This window comes from Sceloporus occidentalis, unplaced genomic scaffold (assembly GCF_023333645.1).
Source record: "Sceloporus occidentalis isolate IW3139 unplaced genomic scaffold, rSceOcc1.0.p SCAF_1, whole genome shotgun sequence".
NCBI lineage: Eukaryota > Metazoa > Chordata > Lepidosauria > Squamata > Phrynosomatidae > Sceloporus > Sceloporus occidentalis.
This window is the reverse complement of record NW_028316981.1, coordinates 308493576-308514879: the sequence shown is the minus strand read 5'-3', so window position 1 is coordinate 308514879 and position 21304 is coordinate 308493576. Positions and strand designations below refer to the sequence as shown.

At 42.2% G+C, this 21304-nt stretch overlaps 1 protein-coding gene across 1 annotated transcript in view; it reads right to left on the bottom strand.

Annotated features, from left to right (window-relative positions):
- Positions 1–876: 876 nt before the first annotated feature.
- Positions 877–21304, bottom strand: part of LOC149324215 (lipoxygenase homology domain-containing protein 1-like) — a 237886-nt gene continuing 217458 nt past the window's right edge. The window contains exons 37-41 of the mRNA XM_089487726.1: positions 18075–18260; positions 8180–8350; positions 7112–7250; positions 3818–3979; positions 877–1357 (exon numbers count right to left, since the gene is read on the bottom strand). Coding sequence (XP_089343852.1) covers positions 877–1357; positions 3818–3979; positions 7112–7250; positions 8180–8350; positions 18075–18260 — 1139 coding nt within the window. The remainder of the gene's footprint in view (positions 1358–3817; positions 3980–7111; positions 7251–8179; positions 8351–18074; positions 18261–21304) is intronic.

Sequence of the window (21304 nt, the reverse complement as noted above, 5' to 3'; positions counted from 1 at the left end):
AGATAACACTTCTCTAGGAATCTCTAGGTACTCTAGCCCAACTCTATGGTCAACTGTCACCAGATGTTGACCATAGAATCACACTGGGAGACCTAGAGATTCCTAGAGAGAACATATTAATGAAATCCATGAAAGGGAAACTAGTGAATGTGGAGGCAACTATTGAACAAACCTAGTGAAGCCACTGGTGATCCAATGGGTCTACTCTACTTAGAACTAGCAATTGGATTTAGGCCTTAGAAAACATTACCTGACCAGGCTTAAGCATTTCAGAACAATTCTGTTTCCAGCAGGCAAGGTCTGGGTCCTAACATGCTGTCTCTGGAAACATCTAGTGCTGCACAGATTGCCAAGATACAAAACAGGAAACAAAACAAAACCAGAAATGGTTGGTAGAGCACTTCTGTATTTTTTTTTTAAATGGGTTGTTTCTGTTTTTAAGGAATGCAGAGGAGCCCAGCTATCCAGTAATGTAGAGGAGCCCAGCTATTTAAAAGGTGAACTGTCTTTTCTGGAAACTGTCAAGAGTTGAAATTCACTTCTTCTTCTTTTGGCCAGTAAAAGGGCCAAAAAGAGCCAGTGTCATATAATGCTTTGAATATTGGACAAAGATACTGAGAGGGCAGGGTTCAAATCCCTGCTCAATCATTGAAACCCATTGATAGACTTTAGGCAAATCACATTCTCTCAGCCTCAGAGGAAAGCAAAGGCAAGCTGCTTCAGAAAAAAATCTTACCAACCCCCCCCTCCCCATGTGATAGGTTTCTCTAAGTTAGAAATAACTTGAAGTCATATAACAAGAAAAGGGCAACCCTTTAAGGGTTTAGTGCCACAAAACTCATTTGCTTGAGTGCCCATTTCTACTTACTAATACTATTAATTTCTAGGAAATAGCTCTCTCCATGTTAAACCATCGCCTTTCTCCTTGTCAAGCCATTTCCCACAGGGAAAATTGGTTGTCACCCCAGTAGCAGAGTTGGTGATTTCAACCCTTTCTACCAGCCAACCCGGAGAAAAACCCTTACTGTCGTGCTCAACACGAACTTTTCTCAACTCTCCAAGTTCAAGGATTTCCAGGTAAAACCGATCGGCACTGCCCCGTTCAAAGAGGTTGCGGTATTTCTGCTTGAGAGCCCGTTTGCCCGAGTCCCCATTCATTCCATAGATGGTGAGGAGGACGTTGGCGTCGGTCCCAGCTCCCTTCACAGATCCTGTCACAATGATCACCTCGTATTTGACTGGCACCAGACTCCGAGCTTTGCTGGCAAAACTCTCAATCACCTTGGCACACTCGATGACTTTGTGGTCGCCCTTCTTTGCGCGTAGGGGAATTTTTGCATTGCACCTGAAGAAATACCTGCCGGAAAGAGCAGAACACAGTTTTGGATTCAGCAGAATTAATGGGCTGGTTTTTTTCAACCGAGAGTTTTACTTCAGGGAGCTTTATTTTTCTTGGGGGAGAGAAGGCATACTTTCTCTAACAAGTATTATTAAGTATTTTGTTAGCTTTGCTAAACCCCCTGATTGAATGTTTTGTTACTGTCCTTTTGTTAAAATTCTTTTGGCTGGCAACATTCCACAGCATGTTAGATACAGAAACCAATTTAATTGGATGTGGCAGTTTTCTCTCCACCCCTGAATAATCAAGACATCTGTCCCACACTTTCTTTGTCCTCCATCCTAGCCTTAGAATCATCCTAAGAAACAGCCTCCCTTGACTCCTGCACTGATCTTCATTGTGGAAAAAGGAGCATTAATGGCCTACTAATGGATTACTGGGAGCTGGTTTGATTGCTGGACTAGAACTCTAGGAGACCAAGATTCAGTGTTTCACCCTCTACAATGCTAGAAATTGAAGGAAAAATTCATTAGGGAGGGGCAGAATTTTTATGGGGAGGCAAACCCCTAATTTTGTCCCCCCCCCCCCCATAGCTACACTCTTGATCTGCAAACCCTCAAATTGGGCTTTCTGCATATTTTGTTTCAGCCTGATTTGAGAGCCTAGTCCTTCCTTCATGCTTCTGCACCATCAGTTATTGTTGTTGTTGTTGTTGTTGTTATTATTATTATTATTATTATTAATTTTTATTTATAGAGTGCTGTAAAGTTTGCACAGTGCTTTACATAGTAGAGGTCAAATAAAATAAGAAAAGGAATAAGGTCTTAAGACAATATGTAGACATGACTTTCAAAAAGTCAGGAACCTCCCAATCCGTCCCCTTCTACCTTATGTCATTGCTGGCAACAAAGCTGAATCCTCCTCTTTGTTGTTGCTCTGTGCCTTCAAATCATTTCCAACATATGGCGACCCTAAAGCGACCCTATCATGGGGTTTTCTTGGCAGATTTATTCAGAGGAGGATTGCCACTGCCTTCCCCTGAGGCTGAGAGCATGTGACTTACCCAAGGTCACCCAGTGAGTTTCATGGCTGAGCTGAGAATCTTCCACTATGCTATTTTTAAAGATGCAAGACTGGCCATGTGACCAAAAGAGGTTTCAGGAGTGATAACTAGTGGCCTATCTGTTCTATCTCCTCCTCACCGCGCCCCCCCCCCCCCCAATATTCTGGCTGAAGTCATTGCTTCATTCTGTCTAATGGTAGAACCAGCCCTGAATTAAGCCTGGGACCACATCCAAGGGATGTTATCCAGAGAGCAGAGCGCTGTTGTAGCAGATATTTCATTTGGTAAATGTGGAATGCAGCTCAAAACTAAAACCTGAGTAGAAAACGGCTTGCCCCATGTGAGTCTGACCAATCATCTAGAGAGCCTTTGCTTAGGAATTCCATCACAGATGTTGAAAACTGGACCCATTTGGATAAATTTGGAAACCTGGCTAAATTCATCTTGGTGCACCATGAAGTGTACAGGTCTTCTCTCATCTTTTGAGTAAGGAAGCAAGCACCAGTGGTGTATAGGGACGGAAAGAATATTCAAAAGGATTTGAATGAAAAACAAACAAAGAAGTGTCTCTCAGTTTTTGAGAAACCTTGATGGGAAGAATCCTGAACTGACAATCTTGGCAGTGTGGCTAATTCTGTGCAAAATTCACACAAGGTTCTTTTGTGCAGAAAGCAGCTTTTTCTATGCAGGAAGTAGCATTTTCTTCACATAATTTCCCCCCAGAAATATGTGCAAAAATTGCTATTGCTGTTGTTGCATGCCTTAAAATCATATCTGACTAAACCTATCACAGAGGGCTTTTTTGTTGTTGTTGCAAGGTTTGTTCAGAGGGGATTTGCCTTTGCCTTTCTCTGAGGCTGAGATGGTTACTTGCCCAAAGTCACCCAGTGGTTTTCCAGGGCAAAGCAGGGATTTCCCATGCAGAAAACACTTTCCCCCCCCATGCAAAACAGCCATGTGTGAATTTTGCACAGAATAATCCCGACTACGAGAATTTTGTGTGTGCAGGAAACAGCATTTTCTGTGCAGAAAATATATAAAGAAAAAAGTTTCTATTCTGAAAATGTTGTTTTCTGCACAGAACAAGCGTGTGTAATTTTGTGCAGAGTAAGTCCTCAACTGTGAATATTCTTCAAAAATTACAGTGGGAAATCTTGGTCAGCTAAAACTGACCAAGATTTCATAGAAAGTAAAGATGACACCCCTAATTAGAAGATGGCAGACTTCAGTAACACTATAGCCAAAGCTTGGGGAACCTTTCTTTTTTGGGTCCGAAAAACAATGTCCTCAAGCTCCAGCTATAGTCAGGATCAGAGGCTCTGTTGCTACCCATTTAGATTGCCCCTGCCTCCAGCTGCCTTGGACTTTTGTGGTTTGCATGCCATTTGTTCCTTTCTTCACGGGGAGCCACTTACTTGTTGTTAAGTTCCATCTCTGTAACAACAATCTCCTCAACATGCCAGTAGACATCTGCTTTCACGCTTGATTTCTTCCCGTCTTTTGGACAATGACCAACACAGATGGCTGCAATATCACCAACATTCTTCGAAGAAAACTCGAATACATCGGTTGCTCCCCTGTAGGAATAGCCCCCCTAATTAATATTGTGCAGACCAACAGTCACCAAGGATGATGAGAGGACATGAATTTTTTGTACAAGGTTGTCAATTACAGAGGTTTTTTTAAAAATTGATTAACCAGCAAATTATTTGGAATAAAGGTCTCTCTCTTACACATTCTCTCTCTCTCTCTCTCTCTCTCTCTGTGTGTGTGTGTGTCTACATAGTCATTCACACAATGCTTAATGGAATTTTTCTGTAAGAACATACCCTGTTCCACATATAAACTGATTTATTTCTTTTTAAATGAAGCCAAAGACCACAAAGCATCTCCTGTCTTATTCATTTTGCTTTTTAAAAGTGTATAAACAAATTGACACTTGTGAGGGTACCTTTCAGTGTTGATTCTGTAATGTAAGGATTTTTATACCAGCCTACTTTACAAGGTTGATGTATGGAACACTGAGATAATATATATGCAGCAAGGACTTAGGAAGGGTTTACTAATGGTTTAACAAACCAATGAACCCCACAGATATGTATATGGGAAACAAAGATTAGTTTTAAATGGGAAAAAATTCTACAAAAAGAAAAAGTAATAGTAGTAGTAGTAGTTTTATTTCTTGCTCGCCTCTCCTCAAGGCTTGAAGTGGGGTACAATACAGATTAAAATACATAAACATAGGACACAATAAAATTCAAACATAAAATTAAAAATATACCAATTAAAAATTCCTAGTTTAAAATTGACTGGGTAGGCCTGCCAGAAGAGATAGGTCTTTAATACTGTTTTAAATTCAGGCATCATGATTAGCTGTTGAATCTCTCCTGGCAGTTTAGGGGTGGCCGATGAAAATATCCTCTAGTCCTGGATGGTTAAAGTATATGACCCTCAGAGGACTTGAGTTTAGGAGGCAAATTATATAAAGATTATGAGTGTCTGATTCTCAGCAGGCATCCTCGTAAAAGTGGCATTCACTGTTCTTTCAGGAAGGAATGGCTTTTCTATGATGGTCAACTACAACACTTATAATTATTTGTATTAATCATAATTTTAAAAATAAGATCTGGCAAGTGATCTACTCATCCCCACCTTTTAATTGAGCAAAAATATTTTCCATCAAAACCAGTTCATCTACCCTCACACACATGTCCTCTGTTCACCACAGATTCAGGATACGGGAGGGAAGTTTAAATCAGCCTTTCCCTGCTGACATCTAGGGAGTAAGGAGGTGAAAGCCATCTTTCCTCTCAGTGATCCTAAGGTAACTTCCCTTCCAGTATTAGCAGGAATCAAACAACATTGATAGGCTGAGTAAAGTGAAAACCTCTGCTACCCTCCATAAAAAGCAATACCCACTAAGATCACTATCCTGGTGCTGCTAATAGAAAACAAGACAGCAGACAGAACTATAGAGTTGGGAGAGAACCCAGGGATCATCCACTCCAGTCCTCAGATACTATAGGAAAGACACACCTAAACCATACCTAACAGATGGTCTTTTCTTTGCAAGCCAGTAGATGACTGGGTAGTGGGGGAAAGTGGGCATCAGCTCCAAGGTGCACAGCTTGGAGAGTAACCAGGTCCTGTGGGTTGCTAGAAGCACTGACATCAGGGTGACTAAAGGTAGTAGGCATTTACATTGGGGTGGAAAACATGTGCCTCTCAGGCTTAGTGTAGCCATATGCCCCTTATTATAAGAGATGCCTCCTTTTTGAGGACTGGAAAACATGTCTCTAATATGGCTGACAGGTGTCCCTTATTATAACGGATGTCCCCTGTCTGAGGGTAAGAAATATCACAGGTGGGCAACTGTGGGAGGCTAAGGGGCCACATTAGTTTCCAAGGAGACCTTGAAGGGCCACATCCCCTATCACACCCTCTCCCACAAAAATCGGAGAATCATAGCATTGGAAAAGAGACCCCAAGGGTCATCCAGTCCAACCCCGTGCCATGCAGGGATACAGAATCAAAGCACCCCCAACAGATGGAGATCCATCCTCTGTTTGAAAACTTCCAAAGATGGAGATTCCACCACCCTCTGAGGGAGTGTCTTCCACTGTCAAACAGTTCCGACTGTACAGAAGTTCTTCCTAATATTTAGGTGGAATCTCTCTTCCTGATCAAATTTTTGTCCCTAAGTGCCTTCTATGGGACATGGGGGGTCCTTTTAAACATTTTTTTTCAGCCTCCTTTGACCAGAGGTCTTTTTTTAAACAAGAAATGAGCAAAGTCACTCTGTTTTTAAAAAGCCATTCCTGGGCTTTACTTGGCCTCAAAAGGCCACAAAACATGGTGGAAATGCTCTCCACACACCCCCAGAGGATATTTCAGCATGTTCTGGAGCAAAGGATAATGTAAGGTCTTGGGGCCCACACAAACAGCCCTGGGGAAACATATGTGACTCATCAAGATGCTAAACATTTTTTTAAAAATCCCTTATTTTATAATGTGGTGTCATCATAAAGACAGAAATGTGTGCATTGTGTAATTCAAGGATGTGGAAAATGGGTTTTATTTGATGTGCTTTTTAATTTTTAATTGTTTTAATTATTGTATTTGATGTTTTAAATTGTTTTTAAAACTTTTATTGTAAAGTTTTTTAAAATGTTTTTATTTGTGAGCTGCCTTTGATCCCTTTCTGGGAGAAAGGCAGCATAAAAATGAAATAAATAATAATAAATGATAAAAATAGGTTAATTTTACAGAGAAACACACAGCTAAGTTAACTGAAATCAATACTTTCATTTGGTATTTAAGTAGATCACAAACTGGTTAATAGCAACTTCCTGATTCTGAACCCAGGACCTCAACTACCTCTGATTGCTATTTTGAAAATCTGGCAACCCTACATAGAGTACATACGGCTTCAAGAACATTTTTCTGGACCCCAGGACCATTATTCTACCTGGTCCAATTTCTTTTTTCTCCCCCTGAAAGCAGGCGACTCCCTCCCCCCACAGTTCGATATCTTTTTGATATCAAAAACCCACAACAGATGAACCATGATTCTGGGCATACTCTGCACGTGGAAGGTTTTTATTTTTGTTTATTTTTATTTTTTAAGGAAATGCTTTCTATTTCCTCCTAGCATCATTTTGGAGGGGTTGGTGTACTTGGCTATCCCATTATATTGTTACAGCACCTACCTTAAAAACCTCCTTTTCTTGGAAGAGTTCTCCAGAAGAAACTCTTTGGAACGTCCTTTCTTCCCTTCAAAAATAACAAAGACATTCTCTTTGGTTTCTGCATCTTCTCTGTCACTGGTGATGGTGAGGATTTCATAAGCTTGGAAGTCAAGAGATCAAAAGAGAAACATAAAACACTGGCATCCAGAACAGGTACTATATAAAGTTTTGGGTTTTGGAGTGTTTTGGGTTTTGGAATTCCAGATATGAGAGACTCTTCCAGTATTATTATTTTATACAGCCATTGATATATGCTTTTGCGTTGTAGGCATCCACGTGATTGGGACTCCCCTCCCTCCAAGTTGTGGAGGTTTCAGTTTCTGGATCTCATGAAAACCTACATGCTAGTAGTCGCTCAAACACAAGTGTCCTATTACAGATGTGGGCACCAGTGTATGGGCTTGCTGAGGGTTATGGCAGGGGTATGCACATTTTTACTGCCTCTTCTCTTCTCCACATGTCTTTTCTGCATATGGACAAAGTTGGAAGAGGACTGACATTCCTTCAGTTTTTAACATAGTGGTGGACAAAGTTTTGAATGGACTGTATGTGTCCATTGAAGGCCCAAAGTGTGGCCCCTAAAGAGCCCCCAAACCCTCAGAATCCCTTAAAATCACCATTTTAGGTGATTTCCTCCTAAACAACTCAAAACCCTCCGTATACATTAAAAATGTTCCAGAACTCTCCCTTCAGATTAGCTAATAATTGTCCAAATTGAAACTAGAAGAAATGTTGCTCATGTTGTTGAATTTTTGACAAGTTTTGAGGCATGGGGGTAGGTGGGCAGAAATTGATCAGCTTGAAAGGAAAAGTGGGAGGCCTGTAGGCTTTGACACCTCAGTGTGGTCAGATTTGGGGATGGGTTTTTCCTCCAGGCGGAAAACTGGCCCCAAACCCTCTGCAGTTGCCCATCCTTGTTTTAACATCATGGTAAAGAACTGGAATCAGACTGACTACAAGCTTTCAGCGATGCAAACTCCTCCACCAACCCAGCCCCACACTCCCTCCCGGCCTTTTCCTCAAACCTACAAGTCCGCTCTTTCAGTTCCAGGATGTCATTATTGGCACAAGCCAGTTCCCGCAGGAGCTGCCCATCATCCTCCTTTTTCGCCAGCCAGCGATCACACTGAAAGCGGTATATTTTGTCCATGATGGAGTCTTCCACATCAATGTATTCCAAGTGCCAGCCAGGTGCAATTCCTGGAGGAAAATAAATATCTCATTGCTTGCGGAAAGGAAGTAGTGACACTGCTACATAACTTAGGTCCAAACTATCTGAAAGATTGTGTCTCTCCATATGAATCTGCAAGGCTTCTCAGATCTACAGGGAAAGGCTTTCTATAAGTCCTGCCACTATTACAGCCTTGCTTGATGAGGACATGAGAGAGAGGGTCTTCTCAGTGGCTGCTCCCACCCTCTGAAACTCTTTTCTATGCAAGGCTAGGCCAGCCCTCTCCATTCTTTCCTTTCCTCAAGAGGCAAAGACACGCTCTGAAGATGCCAGCCACAGATGCTGGTGAAACATCAGGAATAAACTCTTCAAGAACTTGACCACATAGTCCGAAAAACCCACAAAAACTATGGATGCCAGCCATGAAAGCCTTCAACTTCACACTTTTGTTTAATTGTTGTTGTGTGCCTTCAAGTGATTTCTGACTTATGGCAACCTTAAGTCAAATGTATCATGGGGTTTTCTTGGCAATATTTGTTCAGAAGAGGTTTACCATTGCCTTCTTCTGAGGCTGAGAAAATGTGACTTTCCCAAGATCACCCAGTGAATTTCATGGCCAAATGAGAATCAAACTCTGGTCTCCAGAGTCACAGTCTGACACTCCAACCACTATGCCACACTGGTGCTATTTTAGGTCCAGAGGAGGCTTGCCTTAAAATTGGGAAATAAACTAGAATCTCCTACTCAAACTGAAATGTGGGAACTAGTGCCACAGGACATCCTAGTTGTTGTTGTTGGGTGCCTTCAAGTTGTTTTTGATTTATGACAACCCTAAAAGGTGACTCTATCACAGGGTTTTCTTGGCAAACTTTTTCAGAGGGGGTTTACTACTGCCATCCTCTGAAACAGACATTGTGACTTGCCCAAAGTTACCTAGTGGGTTTCCATGGCCCCTCCAATAATAATAATAATAATAATAATAATAATAATAATAATAATAATAATAATATCATCCCAGACTTTCTGCAAAATGGTCTTTGCTCTGGTACCACAATGAACTACAGTTCCCAAAATTCCATAGCATTGAGCCAATGCAAATAAAGTGTTATCAGACCAGATTATTTCTGCAGTGCAGATACAGCCATAGTTGCCATTTTCTTTGATTCACCTTTTTATCCTTTCCCACACATGTGTGTTTTCTTGGCCCTGTCTGTATCTGGTCACCTTCCCTACACATTGCACAACCAAAATTTACCATATTTCCCTTTTCATCCATTCAACCTTCTGGGTGAACACAAACAGTTATGCCAGCCAGAATTTTGTAAGTTCTTTGGTGCCGTTTTTCTTTGCTTCATCCTTTACCTCCTTTGTTAAATGTCCTGAAATTTTAACTTTTGACCTATCCATGGGGCATAACAAAATCCATAATTTTGGCCCTAAAACCTTCTCTCAACTTGTGCATGATGTTGACATATAGTCAAGTTTATATAGTAAATAAATAAAGCCATTAAAAAACCTCCGAAATGCCTACCCTCAGGGCTGGCAAATAGGTCAATGCCTAGGGCTCACAGAACACAAATGACATACTTCAGCTGTCTAAGTTTAGAAGGAGAGACAAACCTTACACTTTTATAGGGTATGTGCAAAAGTGCCCCAGCTGTCAAACAGGTGTTGTAATGGGCATGTTCAGGATTCCTGCAGAACTGCATGACCACAGACCTTAGCATTGTTCATACAATGTGTTGTTGTGTAGTGAACCCAAGGAAGAGAGAACTAGGACTGGGCCTGCTGGCTTCAGCCTCAACTTTGTTCAATTCAGGATCCAGAGCACGCAGAAATGTGATTAAAGATCCTACTTTTTTGCAGGATTTCTGACCAAACGAAAGATTTATATGATTGGAATGGACATACAGAGGCTCTCTTCTGACCTGATGAATTTCTGAGGCCTCTTCTGGATCAAAAATGGTTGGGGTGGCTGGAGACATGATGTGGAAGGTTTGAATTGAAAAAAATGAACCTCTGAGGATACAAATCTAGAGCCAGAGATCAAGTTTAGCATGCAGAATACGCCAAGGTTCAATGAAAGGTTGGAAAGTTACTTTTGAATACAAATTAGTTACTATTAACTAATAACAGTAATTAGTTTTCATCTTGAGGCTCCAAAAGTAGTTAGTCACCATTGTACTCACTCTTTCAAGAAAGTAATTCTTAAGTAAAGAATTTCTCACAGCACAATAAAATTTACTTTTTACATTTTTTTTAATTTGAACGCTACCAGTTTTGTTGTAAAATTCCCTCAACAGAGTACAAAGTAGCAGTATGAGCCAGCACTTATTCCTCTTCCCCCATTCAGGGAAACTAATGAAACTAAGCCCCTTACAGACAGGCCAAAATAAAGCTGCTTCAAGTCACTTTGGAGGTATGCTGTTTAAAAGATGTGTGCGTCCTAAGAGTCCGGAAGCCGTGCCAAAGCCACACTCCAGTCCTAAGGACTGTAGCACAGTTTTGGCAGAGCTTCCAGACTCTTAGGATGCATGCATCATTTAAACAGCATACCTCCAAAGTGACTCGAAGCAGCTTTATTTTATCCTGTCTGTAAAAGAGCAAAATTAAGCCTTAGTAAATTAGAGAGGTAATGCAATGTTGTTATATTGTTGGTTATTGGGATTAGTCACAAGTTGCTGGAACATAATTATTTGTAATTAATTATTGCCAAACATGGAAGTTGGCTGAAGGCATCTCAAAGTGTGCATGAGTGAAAGTCTGGGGAGTCCCTTCCAATCAGCATTGTTGTCATTGTATGCCTTCAAGTTGTTTCTGATTGATGACAACCCTAGGCAATCCTATCATAGAGTTTTCTTGGCAAGATTTTTTTCGAAGAGGTTTTTGTTTGCCTCCTTCTGAGGCTGAGAAAGCGTGAACCCTGATCTGCAGAGATGTAGTCCAACATTCAAACCACTAGACCATGCTGGATCTCAATCCAATCAGTGTGGACAATACCAAACTAGATGGACCAATGCCCAACTTAGTATTAAGCAGCATCCTATGTTCTGAAGGTCCCTGGTTCCATCCCTGTTATTGCTAGCTAAAAGGATTAGGAAGGTTTGTTGTTGTTGCTGTTAGCTGCCTTTGAGTTGGCTCTGATTGCTAAATGCAAGACATGTGAAGAAAATCACATGTTATGACAAACACCTTTCACTACTTGGGGGAACACTTCTGTAGAAAAGTGATACTGTTACCCAAAGAAAGCGCGGGGGGGGGGGGGATGTCCCACCAACTGTGTCAGCATCACTTGAGATGTTGGGGAAATTAGCCCCATGTAGAGCGCATTACAGAAATCTAAACGAGAGGTTACCAGAGCATGTACCACTGTTTCAAGGTCCCTTTGGCCCAGGTAGGGTTGCAGTTAACGTATCAATCAAAGTTGATAGCAAGCATTTCTGGCCGTTGCATCTACTTGAGATGTCAATTGCAGGGACGAATCCAGAAGTACTCCTAAACTGCGAACTTTGTCCTTTAGGGGAAGTGTGACCTCGTCCAGGACAGATTGATAAATTTCCTTCCCTGGACCTGGAGAACCTATCACCAGTACTTCCGTTTTTTCTGGATTCAGTCTGAGTTTGTTTTCCCTCATCCAGCCCATTACCGACTCCAGACAGGCATTCAGAGGAGAGACACCATCCTTAGTCATTGCATCAGTTGGAGACACAGAGAAACATATTTGAGTGTCATCAGCGTACTGATAACACCGCGCCCCGTGTCTCCGGATGTTCTCTCCCAGCAGTTTCATGTAAATGTTGAACAGCATGGGGGACAAAATAGCTCCGTGAGGGACACCAGATGTCAGTTCCCTCTTAGAGGAGCAAATGTCCCCCAGCTTCACCATCTGGAATCTGCCCGAGAGATAGGATTGGAACCACTGGAGCGCAGTGTCCCAAATAACCAAATCCCTCAGGCGTTCCAGAAGGATACCATGGTCAGTGGTATCGAAAGCCGCTGAGATGTCCAAGAGCACCAACAAGGTTACACTTCCCCAGTCGATGCCCAGACGGAGATCATCAACTAAGGCGACCATGGCAGACTCAACTCTGTATCCCGCTTTGAAGCTGGTTTGAAATGGGTCCAGATAATCAGTTTCATCCAAAACTGCTTGGAGTTGGAAGGCAACTGCTCTCTTGATCACCTTACTTAAGAATGGCAACAAGGAGACCGGTCTATAATTATTTCTCACCAGGGGGTCGAGGGAGGGTTGCTTAAGAAGAAGTTTAACTATTGCTAGTTTCAAATTAGATGGAAATTTACCCTCCCTGAAAGATGCATTAATTATAAGTTGTAGTAATGATGTTACTGTATCACCACCCTGGGCGGTCAACCAAGAGGGGCAGGGATCGAGAGAGCACATCATCTTCTTAACACTTCCAAGAAGCTTGTCCACTTCATTGGTATGTACAAACTCAAAGTGATCCAGTTTAATGGAGTCCACAGAAGCTCTGGATGCCTCTCCTATTGTTCCTGTTATAATGCCGGTGTCAAGACCAGTCCTTATCCGAGAGATTTTATCTGCGAAAAAGTTGCTAAAATCGTCACAGCAGGCCTTAGTTGGTTCTAAAATAGGGTTCAGGGTGGGTGGTAGTTGAGTCAGGTCCCTCACCATCCCGAACAGCTCTGCTGGACGTGACTCTGCAGACGCAATACGTGCAGCATAGAAAGAATTCTTTGCTGCCCTTATTGCCACTCCATAGGACTTCAAAAGGGTCTGATGGAGTGTCGTGTCGGATAGGCACTGATGTCTCCGCCAGCAGCACTCTAGTTGTTGTGTGGCCTGCCTCATTTCAAGGCTTGCCTTGTTCCAGTTCAGTTTGAGATCAAACTAGAGGGTATTATTAGTACAATGGACAATTAATATCTACTAGGGTTTGGTTCTAGGACTCCCTTTGAATATTAAAATCCATGGATACTGAAGTATCCATTGGGAGAGGCGGGGAAACACAAATAAATTATTATTATTATTATTATTATTATTATTATTATTATTATCTGTGAAAGAGAGCATTTCTGTCCATTTGTAATTCTGTAATTGTAATTTAACATGAGACTGTTTGTTTCTATTGTTGTTGAAATGCCTTCAAGTCATTTCCGACTTATGGCGACCCTAAGGCAAACCAGTCATGGGGTTTTCTAGGTCACACAGTGAGTTTCTGTGGGCAAGCAGGGAATCATGCCCTGGTTTCCAGGTCCATAATCCAACGCTCAGACTATGACACCATCCTGGCTCTCTATCCATCCATCCCTTTATTTATAACCTGCCTTTCTTTCAGGCTGGGATTCAAGGCGGCTTACAAAAAAGACTCAGAAGTTGAGACAAGCATGAGACAAACATCAAATTTTAATTTCCTTCTGGGAGAGAGGTTACTGGGACATCCCTGCCTGATGCTGTCAGCCAGTCTTCCTTATTGTTGCTTCCCGAGGCACACAGACATGGAGCCCAGCTGTTTTGATTACACACCTGCCATTTGCTAGCACTTAACGGCTACAAGCAAAAGCTCTCTGCCTCTATATTCAATTAAGCCTGTGCTCCATTGTGATGGGATTACTTAATAACCACCATGTGTGCTGGAAGACATGCAGATGAGGTTTCTCTCTCCCCCCCCCATCCCTGTCCTTCCAATCCCTTGAAAATAAATGTATTTTCTGTCTCCTCTCAGAGACCATTTTAAGAGCTTTGATTTTAAAGCAATGACAGAAGGGGAAATCCTGGATTGCAGTATTTCATCTGCGGCATGAGGAGGATTGGCTGGACACTGCGGTGGGGGGAGCAAGGACCAGATGACAGCCCCATGGCTGGAGGCAAGCCAGTCCTCCCAGTCTGCAATGTGCTCCTGGACTGGCAGCAGCTGGTGCAGGAACATAATCAGAAGGGAAAAGATTCTCGGCTCAGAAAGGAAGCAAAACTGGCCGCACAGCCAAAGAGTCATGCTTGCTGTTGCGTTAGTCTATGTGCCAAGGCTTGGGTTGTAGAAGGCAGCACTTCTCCCCTCAACATGCACTAATAAATATTGCAAAATGTGCATTGGGACTAGTATTTATAGTTGTTTTCAATGTGATTTTCAAAAATGGTTAGCTTTTAAAATAGGTGCATTTTTAAAAAATGGACTCTCTTTTTAGTGTGTTGTGTTGTTGTTGTTGCTGTTGTTGTTGGGTGCCTTCTGGGAGAAAGGCATCATATAAATGAAATAAATAAAATGAAATAACCAAAATAAACTGTTTAAGGCTGTATCCGCACTGCAGAAACATCCGATTTGACCCCACTTTAACTACCATTGGGTTCAATGCTATGGAAATATGGGAATCATAGGTGGGTTCCACACCACCAAAAAGTATGTGCTTGGCACGTACTAGGGTTAGGAAGGGGCGTCCTTTCCGGACGCCCCTAACCCTAGTACGTGCCAAGCACGTACAAAATGGCAGCGCCCATTCTACATGGGCGCTGCCATTTTGACGTAGTGGACACTTAGCATCCGCATGTCTCAGCACCATTATGACACCGCAAGTGCGCCAATGGTGCTTTGCAGCATCATAATGGCACCGCAAAAAGAAGCCGCTTTTTGCGGCTTCTTTTTGCTGTGCGGAGGAGCCATGCGGTTTGTCTGCTGTGGCTCCTTCACGCAGCAAACACCGGCGCCGGCAGACTGCCCTTTTGGGCTGTCTGTAAAGCACCATAGTTTGTTGTGGTACTGGGACAGAGCATTGAGCCAGAGCATTGAGTCAGGGCAGTCAAAGTGGGTTCAAACTGGATTAGATTTGCAGTGGGGATGCAGCTAAAGAGTCCATATGATGTATTAAAAATGGATATTACAAAATTATGGAGTGTGCACATGCACTTTAAAAAGCACATTAACGTTGTGATCAGGATGCAGTGGGATATGGGTAACATACAAATGTGACAGAGGCCAGAAATGCTCAGAATCAGCCATCCCTATTTTCTGTGGTAGTGAGGTATAGTGGTTGGAGTGTTGGTCTAGGACAAGGGTTTGAATCCCCGCTCAGCCATGGAAACCTGCTGGGTGACCTTGGGCAAGTCACACACTCTCAGCCTCAGAGGAAAGCAAAGGCAAACCTCCCTGAACAAATCCTGCCAAGAAAACCCATGATAGCATCAGCTTAGGGTTGCCATGAATCAGAAACGACTCGAAGAGAGGTTTTCTCAGAAATCTTCCCTCGGAATTGCTATTTTCTAAGCTTGGGTCTAAACTGGGGAGGAAATCATGTGTCCCTCCACATGTTGTTGAGCTGCAAGGTTGAGCTATCTCAAACCTGCCACAAGCTACAGGCTTTCATTTCATTAGTTCTTGTGTGTGTGCATGTGTGAATGCTATTGTGTGAATGGTGATTTTCCCGTTTTCTGTTACTCAATAAAACTAAGGCCCATTCCGCGCGGGCAAAAAGTACGTACTAGGTACATACTAGGGTTACAAAAGGGCATCCCTTCTGGACACCGTAAACCTAGTACGTACCTAGTATGTACAAAATGGCGGCGCCCTATACACATGGGCGCTGCCATTTTGACGTCGCAGATGCTTAGCGTCTGCACATCGTGGATCACTTATGACGCCGCAAGTGCACCACTGGCACCTTGCTGCGTCATAAGCGCGCCGCCAAAAGAAGCCTCTTTTGGGGGCTTCTTTTTCGCCTGTCGGGAAGCCTCGCCGTTTGGAGGCTGAGGCTTCCCAGTGGCAGAAATGGAGGCACCGGCAGACCGCCCTTTTTGGGTGGTCTGTAAAGCGCCTAAGTTGTACTTTGCACTCTGAGAATTCTAGTTCTTGGATCTCTTATACAAAGGCTGAGACCACAGCTTTCCATTACCAAAACTAGTTGCTGCTTCCCATTGAGCAAAAAATCAATTTCCCAATTGACTACAATTGTAAGGACCTCCTGTAATTTAGGTAACACTACCTTGGCACTTTCTTCTTTAACTTTGCTCAGTAATTGTTCTAGCTCCTCGGTGTTTTCTGCTAGTAATATTGTGTCACTGCATATCTTAGGTTGTTAATGTTCCTTCCTCCAGTCTTCTCTCTCCCTGTCTCTGAGTCTAGGCCTGCTGTTCATACTGCTTTTCAGCTCTCCATATCACCAGGCTAGCTATCTGTGGATTAGAGCATCCATGGATGGCCCCAACCCATTACTGTCATTAGTGGTGCATGTATGTGGCCGTGCCAATGTGGTTGTGAGCACGTTGTGCATCCATTGACAAAAATGGGACTTGTAGTTCCACACTTTTAACTATCTGTGGGAGGAGGATCCAGAATGAAAGCCCCACTGATACAGAGGGCCGAATATCTGTAAATAGGGTGATAGTATGTAGCCTTGCCTGACTCCTTTACAAACAAGCTTCTTTTATATACTGCTTCATACCGCCTAAGCAGTGTCTAAGTGGTTTACAACTGTAAGCTAATTTGCCCCCAACAATCTGGGTACTCATTTTAGCGACCTTGGAAGGATGCAAGCCTGAGTCAAGCTTGAGCCCTTTTGCTGGTCTTGAACTCGCAACCTTGTGGTTTTGAGTGAGTGGCTGCAGTACAGGCATTTAACCACTGTACCACCAGGGTTTACCAACTTGGAAACATTCTGTTTCTCCATATTCAGTTCTGACAGCAATCTCTTGTCTTGAGTACAGGTTACCCATCAGTACTGTCAAATGTAGAGGCTCTCTCCTTTCTTTGAGAGCATTCCATAGCTTTCTGTGATCTATGCATTCAAAGGCATAGATAGTCAATGAAGCACATGCAAATTTTCTTTTGTAATTCCCTGGTGTACTCCATTATAATAAATAAATCCTATTATTATTATTATTATTATTATTATTATTATTATTATTATTATTATTATTATCCATCTTATGTTTGCAATATGTCCCTGGTGCCTTGTCTTTCCTGAATCCAGCTTGTACCTCTGGGAATTCTCTCACCATACATGGCAGGAGTCCTTGCTGCAGAATTTTGAACATGACTTTACTTGCATGGGAAAATAGTGCAATGGTTTTGTAGTTACTACAATCTTTTGTGTCTCCTTTTTTGTGGATGGGAATGTATATTGATCACTTCCAGTCTGTGGGCCATTGCTTTATATTCTATATTTTTTGCCATATTTTAGTCAGAACTGTACTTTATTCTGTTTCTGTGGATTGTTGCAGTTCTATCAGTATGTCATCTGTTCCTGGTGATTTATTCTTCCCAATTACTTTGAGTGTGGCTTTCACTTCACTTTCTAAAATTTCATAGGTATCCTCTTCCCATATATCAATCATCATTTCACATGTTTTATATAGCTCTTCTGTGTATTGCCTCCGTCTTTCATTTCTTTTAAAAAAATTATCACATGTATTATATTCCTCTTCTGATCATAGGGCATCTTCATCCTTGGTTTAAATTTCCCAGATCTTGGGGTAGAAGCCTCTTGTTCTTCCTTTTTTTGTTGTCGTCTTCTGTTTCTTTGCTTTGGTTGTAATAGTTCTCTTTATAAGTTCTGCCAAGAGAACCTATGGGGGACATTAATGTGATGGACACTATTTTGTCCCTTTTCAGAAATCCAGCATATGAGACAAACTTTATAGTCCTATACACACTTCTCTCCTTCTATGCCTCCCATCCTTCACATTTTTTCTGGCACAATCACTTCTTAATCCTAATGTTAAATAACCCCCACTAACTTGTTTGATTCTCCGAATTTTTAAATGAATCAGGTTTGTCTAGTTACCTTTGTTGTCATGCCAGACACGCACTTTGCAGAGGTCCCCAAGACTGAGCACATCTGGGAAATCAAAGACATCCAACTTGTCCCTTTCAAACTTGTTGGATCGGTTTGATACCTTCAGAGGCAAAGTCCCAGTGTCTCCATTTTCCCCAAAGATGATTATGAACACATTGGCATCTGTTCCAGCTCCTGCAGAGAGACAAGAAGAGAAAAGAGCATCATAAGACATTTGAGTGAGGGAGGGACACACGATGCATAAGCCTTTTGGAACATGCCAGTATAATCCTACACTGCGTTAATAGGAGTATAGTGTTTAGATTGAGGAAAGTATTAGTGCCTCTCTATTCTGCTTTGGTCAGGCCTCCCTAGAACACTGTGTCCAGTTCTGGGCACCACAATTCAAGAAAGATGTTGAGAAGCTGGAACATGTCCAGAGGAGGGCGACTAAAATGGTGAAAGGTCTGGAAACCATGCCCTATGAGGAGCATTTTAGGGAGATGGATATATTTAGCATGGGGAAAAGAAGGTGAAGAGGTGACATGATAGCCAGCGTTAAATATTAAGGGGGGGGGGGAGGTAAAGGTTTCCCCATTGACAAGATTGTCTAGTTGTGTCTGGCTGTAGAGGGTGGGGATCATCTCCGTTACTAAGCTAAAGGAGCCAACATTGTCAAAGACAACTCTGTAGCGATGTGGCCAGCATGACTGAACAGGACAATGTTACGATTCCATGGAAATAGTATCTATTTATCTACTTGCACTTTTACATGCTTTTGAATGGCAGGTTGGCAGAAGCTGGGAGTAGTGATGGAAGCTCACTTTGTCACTCTGTCACATGGTGCTTGGGTCTTGAACTGCCAACCTTGTGATTTATATTTTAACTAAGCTATATATACTGAGGATGAAGCAAGCTTCATTTCTACTGCTCCAGAGATGATGACACAGCGAAATGGACCCAAGCTATAGCAAAAAGGATTCCACCTAAACATTAGGAAGAACCTGAGAGCTGTTTGACAGTGGAATATGCTGCCTTGGAGGGAGATGGAATCTCCTTCTTTGGAAGTTTTTAAACAGAGGATGGATGCCCATCTGTCAGGAGTGCTTTGATGAGGCATTCCTGTATAGCAGAATGGGTTTGGACTGCATGGCCCTTGTGACCTATTCCATCTCTAGGATTCTATGATACTATGTCTTAGACCAAGTCAAGCCACTGATCCATCCAGGTCAACAGTATGTACTGTGACTGGCAGCTGCTTTGTAGGGTAGCAGACAATATTTTCCTATTAGGAGAAGTGTGTATTGTATATATGTGTTCAACTTATGATGACCCCATGAATTTTATAGGGTTTCCTTTGGCAAGGAATACTCAGAAGTTGTTTTGTCAGTCCCTTTCTATAGCCTGCAGCACCTGGTATTCATTGGCAGTCTCCCATCCAAGTACTAACCAGGGCTGACCCTGCTTAGCTTCCAAGATCCAATGGGACCTAGTGCCTTTAGGGTAATTAGGCCACTGGGAGATACATTAGAAAAGACAATAAAGCTTGGTAAGGTAGAAGTCAGTAGGAAAAGAAGCAGATGGCATTACAGGTGGATAGAATCAATCAAGGAAGCTTGCAGTACCTGAACAAGCCTGTTGATAATAGACATACAGGGTGTACAGAGTGGCGATAAATGCAGGCTTGGAGGTGGAGTGGGGGTGTGATGTCAGCACAACACATGCCCCAACTCTGCTCCCATTCTGGCATGACACCGTGCCCCACATCACACAGCGGGCAGCATCACGCCACTCCTCTGGTGCTGCCTCCAGATGACACAGTGACAAAGGGGCACTGAAAAGCTACAGCGCCAGCGGCTATGGCGCCCTTTCCAAGGTGCAGAAAGCAGTTGCTTTTTGCAGCTCCTTTTTGTACCATGGAAAGGCCAGATCGGGACTGCGGCACATAGTTGCTGTGGCCCTGATCCGGCACTAAAAGGGGCAGTCTGTTGAGCCCCTGAGTCTGCATTTACACTGCAGAATTAATGCAGTTTGACACCTCTTTGACTGCCTTGGGTTAGTGCTATGGAATTCTGGGATGTGTAGTTTTATGAGATATTTAGCCTTCTCTGTCAGAGAGCTTTGATGCCACAACAAACTACAAATCCTAGGATTTAATAGGATGGAGCCATGGCAGCTTGATATTAGACTGTAACTTGTATTAATGTTTGTGAAATTGTCTTAATGTCCCTTTTTATTCTATTATACCTATTTTATATGCTGTACACTGCTTTGATCGTAGGAAAAGCAGTATATAAATAAACAATTTATTATATTATTATTATGAAGCACTGTCAAACTGCAGCAGCCTTTGAGGTCTATCATTCATAGACTCACCATGACTCAAACTTGACCAACAGAAAATAACAACTATTCCACTTCTTCCGACCGTAATGTAATCTATAATCTACAACAACTGGGAGATACCAAGAACTGAATCTGGGCCCTATTGCATGCAAATGATGTGCTGCAGTTTGCCATACAGCTAAAATCTTTCTTACTACAGTTTCATAGCTCTGTTTTCCTGGCCAGTTCTAGAAGCTTATTTTAGGGTACAGAAATAATCTCAGTCTATATAAAGTTAACAGATGTTCAAGACAGCAATAAGGAACAGTCAACATTCATAGAATATAGGGTTAAGAAACAGGAAGCTATTAAGTAATTCGTGTATCTACCAGCAAAGAAAAGTACTGATTTTGGTGTTTCTCTGAAAAATTAGCATATTGCCCACATTACATGATGCACACATTTTTATATGATGCACATATTACATGATGCACACATTTCTGTCATTATGAAGGAGAGTAGGGTTTATAAGATTTATATCAATGGCTTGTAACTGCACAGTCTCACCAAAATTATTTAAGGTTCAGAATAGATGCAACCATGTTCACAGAGGATCGGTTTGATCAAACTGGCATCTACCTCTGTCATGTAAAAAACAGAGAACAAAACAAAAATGATAAAAAAACACCCACCTCCCACACATGGCTATCTGAAAATGGTGGTTTTTTCACAATGCTCCACCATCTTCACACAACAAGGTGTATATTTCGGTGTACAACAATATCCCCAAACACTTTTGAGATGTGTGAAAATTGGCCAGGAACTTTGTAGGTGTGTGTGTGTGTGTGTGTGTATTATTTGTATCCCGTTCTTTCCCCAGGACTGGGACTCAGAGTGGCTTCACAGCATTAAAA